This window comes from Octopus bimaculoides, chromosome 15, assembly GCF_001194135.2.
Source record: "Octopus bimaculoides isolate UCB-OBI-ISO-001 chromosome 15, ASM119413v2, whole genome shotgun sequence".
NCBI lineage: Eukaryota > Metazoa > Mollusca > Cephalopoda > Octopoda > Octopodidae > Octopus > Octopus bimaculoides.
In genome coordinates this window covers 50,970,248-50,974,652 of record NC_068995.1, presented here as the reverse complement: position 1 = coordinate 50,974,652, position 4,405 = coordinate 50,970,248, and the positions used below count along the sequence as shown (strand labels likewise).

Genomic DNA, 4,405 nt, shown 5'->3' with positions numbered 1-4,405 from the left:
ATATATATGGCATGGGTACTTTTAGATACTGGGGATATGTAAAAGCACCCACTACACTCTTGGAGTGGGTGGTATTAGGAAGGGCATCCAGCCATAGAAACCAAGCCAAAGCCAGACTGGAACCTGGCACAGTTCACTGGCTTACCAGTTCCAGGTAAACTGTCTAACCCATGCCAGCATCGAAAGCAAACACTAAATGATGATGATTATATATATATATATATACCTACCTACCTACATACATACATACATACAGAGTGATTGAAAAGTAACTCCTTGTTTTAAAATACAGGCATACCTTGGATTAAGTCATTTCGATTTAAGTCGTTCTCAATTTTCTGTCGGTTTTCCCAAATAATTTATGGAAAAATAAGTATCAAGTTAAGTCATTCAACTTGACTTTATGTCTGTCTGCCACAAATATTGGAATCATAAAAATCACTAGAACACACAAATGATTTCTCCCAGTTCTCAATACATAACTAGAATAGGCTCATATAGTCATGCCACTCTCACCCGAGTTCATAAAATTTACTTGAAGTCAGTACTCCCAGTCTACCTTCATCACGAAGAGGTGCTTGAAGTTGCTGAAAGCTTCATCTGAGATGAAAAACTTTGTCCTCAAACCTTCAACAATGTCCACTACTCAACTTTCTTTAACATGGCTACCAGTCAGGAGGTGCAGGGTTGGACTTGAGAACAGACTCAGCTGGTAATTGAGTCTGCCCTGCACATAATAACAGCTTTTTGACCTAAACCATCAAATCAGCAATGCACAGACACTGAATGATAGAGTACCAGAAGGTTTCATCACCCTGCATACAACTTGGCCAGGTTCAGTTACTGGTGGCTTTTTAACACAGACATGACTGTAGAGTTTATCCAGAACAAGCAAAGTATCCTACATCACAAGGTCAAGGACTGAGAATGTTGACAACAATTTTACAATATTATGAAAGATGGTATATTTAAAGGTCCAAAAGAACTTACTTTTGAGTCTTCAACACTTATAATTCGGTACGTGGCACGAGCATTGTCATAATAAAAGTGAACTACTGCAGCCGTTTTACTAATCTGAATCCAGTGCTTCTTACTCTCCTGATCTCCCATGTGAAAAACATGGGCCCTACAGCTGAACAGTGGCTGTTCCCTAAAACAAAAAAAAAAATTAAATTATCAATATATACATGTTACATAGATTTATTAAATTTTAAGATATTCAAAAAAAAAAAAAAAAGCACAAAAACATTATAATAGTGAATTATAAATTTTAGAAAATTGTGAAAAAAATTACAGTATTTTTCCATGTTCTTTTAAAAAAAAAATTGGTTAAAAACAAATAAAACAACTCAAATAGATTCAAAAAAGAACAAAATCTTATCTAAAAATTTTTCCATCCATATTATAGACTATTTCTGATTGAATTTGTTAGAGAATTTTGGAAGATTATCTAATAATCTGAACAAAATAATGTTGGGTGAAATAGAATAAATCTGATACAAGTCTTTCAAAACACTGAAACGGTTTTATCAATACTTGCAATCTCAATTGGTGATGTTTGTAGTACCATATTTTATCATCTGTTACCCAGTGATTTCTACTTCTGAATATCTAAGAATCAATCACAGCAGCTGGAATTCTTTAACTTCTTGTTTCTTCACGGATCTATTGTCTCTCAACAGAACTAGTCATAGCACTCAATAAATATTATTCATTTCCCTGTCCAATATGCAGTAAATACAAACTAATCTACATACATTCATAGAAACAATACACAAAGACACATACACACAAGACATTATACCCAAACATGTGCACGTATACAACACACACATACACACAACGTCCATAGTACATCAAATACAGACATTTCTGTCCAAAGTAGTATTTCTGAGAATATAATTTACATTAATTCTATATAACATTATACAATAAACTTCTTTGCTATTCAATGACTATTTATTCTGCAACCCACCAGAATTAATAATATCTGTTAACCAATGGTTTTCGGTCCAATATTCTGTTTATTTACTGCACCAATGCCTGGTCATACTGTCTCTGATTTTCAACAGCTGTACCATTTATTTATGTTTTTATAGAAATTTTATACTGTGATACTCGAACAATAGTATTGCTGACTGGAGATTTCCAAAGAACCAATCGTTGGTTCACAGTATTGCTGATATCAAGAGTGACAATGAAGTGTCTATATCTACACACAGAACAAATATTGCAAACGGTTGTTTCATGAGCACCCGTCTTTTTGTTTTCTCAGCAAATACTGTGACAAAAGACACCTCCCCACCCCCACTATAGCCTTGGGGTGACTGAAGCCTTGCGAGTGGATCTGGTAGAAACTGAAAGAAGCCCATTGTGTGTGTGTGTGTGTGTGTGTGCTTACATCTCTGTAACTTCAGCAAAAGAGACTAACAGAATAAATAGCAGGTTTAAGAAAACAAGTACTGGATTGATTCATTCAACTCACATTCTTGAAGGTGGTGCCCCAGCATGGCCGCAGTCTAATGACTGAAACAAGTAAATGATACTGAAGATTTCTTTCAAGATATAGTTTGGTCATAAAGAAAGAAAAAACTGGGGGCAAGAAGAATTCTTAATTTCTATTTGTCAAGTATAGTTTCAAAATCTAAACGTCTATGGCAATGTTGTATAAACCCATCTTCCCATCCAAATTTGGCAATACTTCAAATGCTATAACATGGGTCACGTTTGATTGCTTCATAATTGAGGTAACATTTTAAGCAGTGAAGCATAAATAATTAAGTTTGGAGTGAGATGACCTTTTCAACAATAAGTACAAATAAAATAGATACAAAAAAAAAATAAAATAAAAGTATAAAAATGAAAAATAAATTTACACTGTTCCCTCCCACTCTAGTTTTATATATAAATTAAGATGTACTAACACTAACACATACTAACGATAATGTATTTGGTATTGACATTTCGTTTCCTATGTGGTAATTAATTAGTATGTTCTTCACATATACATACGCAGAGATGTATACATCATATGTAGACACATATGTACATACATACATACATACATATATATATATATATATATATATATATATATACATACGTAATGCTTATGCAAATGGTACCTGAGCGAGTGTCATGTGAAAGCACCCATTACACTCTCGGAGTGGTTGGTATTAGGAAGGGCATCCAGCCGTAGAAAGCCATGCCAAATCAGACTGGAGCCTGGTGCAGCATTCCAATGTGCCAGCCCAATCAAACTGTCCAACCCATGCCAGCATTGACAATGGACGTTAAATGATGATATACATTATGTAATCTCGTCAAATAGTGGTCTGCCCTCAGGCAGGCCCTGTCTAGCACTCCTCATATGATCAAGGAGGGCCTATATCTTCCCCTATTGCTTTTAAATAGATTCCTGGCACTTCAGCTACCATGACTAAACTTAACTTGGGGTGAATACTGGAGAGGCTTTCGGGTGGGATTTGAACTCAGAATGTAGAGAGCTGGAAGATATGCTGTAAAGCATTTCTGCCAACATACTAATAATTCTAACACTCTCCCACCTGCAGAGCAACATGAAATTAGTTTTGCTCAAGAATACAACACACCAACCAGGCCAGGGATCGAACTCATGATCTCGCACATGTGTAATATAATGACATGTGTGTATCATGCATATATATTTATATATATTCCTGCTATGAATATTCAACACCTGTTTGAGGTGTAGTGACACTGTCACGCTTTGAATATTGTAAAACCAAGCAGGTCCCATTCCTTTGAGAGAGAGAGAGAGAGAGACTGAGAGAGTTAGAGAGAGAGAGAGAGAGAGAAATGGAGGAACAATCAACCTCAAGACTGTACTGAACTTGGAAGGATGAATGGCAAAGTCGACCTTGACAAATCTGAAGCCAGAGCATCCGCAGAGTGTCAGAATGAATACCACGAGACAGTCTATTTAACACCAGGATTTTGCTGCATTTAGCACTTTTATGTTTTATATCACAAACTGAACAAAAACAACAAACACACATATACACTTTAATCTTAGGTATAAACACAATATAATACACACATATATTAATCTTAGGTATACATTATACTTAGGAGCACATACATAAACACAATTGCGATAAATTTTTTTAAATGTTCCATAAACTATGAAAATGTACTTTAATTGTTTATATATAAACACGCATACATATATAAGATGAACCGACACAAATGAACTTCCCAAGGTTAAATATTAATTTGTCTGAGGTACTTATTGAGGGAAAAAGGTCAACAACTAATTAGAAATTGATAGCGATTATGATAAATGCTAATGTGAAATACATATACATACATGAGCAAACGTGTGTTTATATATATATATATATATATATATATATATATATATATA

The 4,405-nt window shown here is 34.6% G+C and overlaps 1 protein-coding gene across 3 annotated transcripts in view; it reads right to left on the bottom strand.

Moving 5' to 3' along the window:
• LOC106870788 (homer protein homolog 2) overlaps nucleotides 1–4,405 on the bottom strand; it is a 127,812-nt gene that overhangs the window by 27,015 nt on the left and 96,392 nt on the right. For all 3 annotated transcript variants that reach the window (XM_014916989.2, XM_014916988.2, XM_014916990.2), the window contains exon 2: nucleotides 991–1,150. In XM_014916989.2, the coding sequence (XP_014772475.1) occupies nucleotides 991–1,150 (160 nt within the window). The remainder of the gene's footprint in view (nucleotides 1–990; nucleotides 1,151–4,405) is intronic.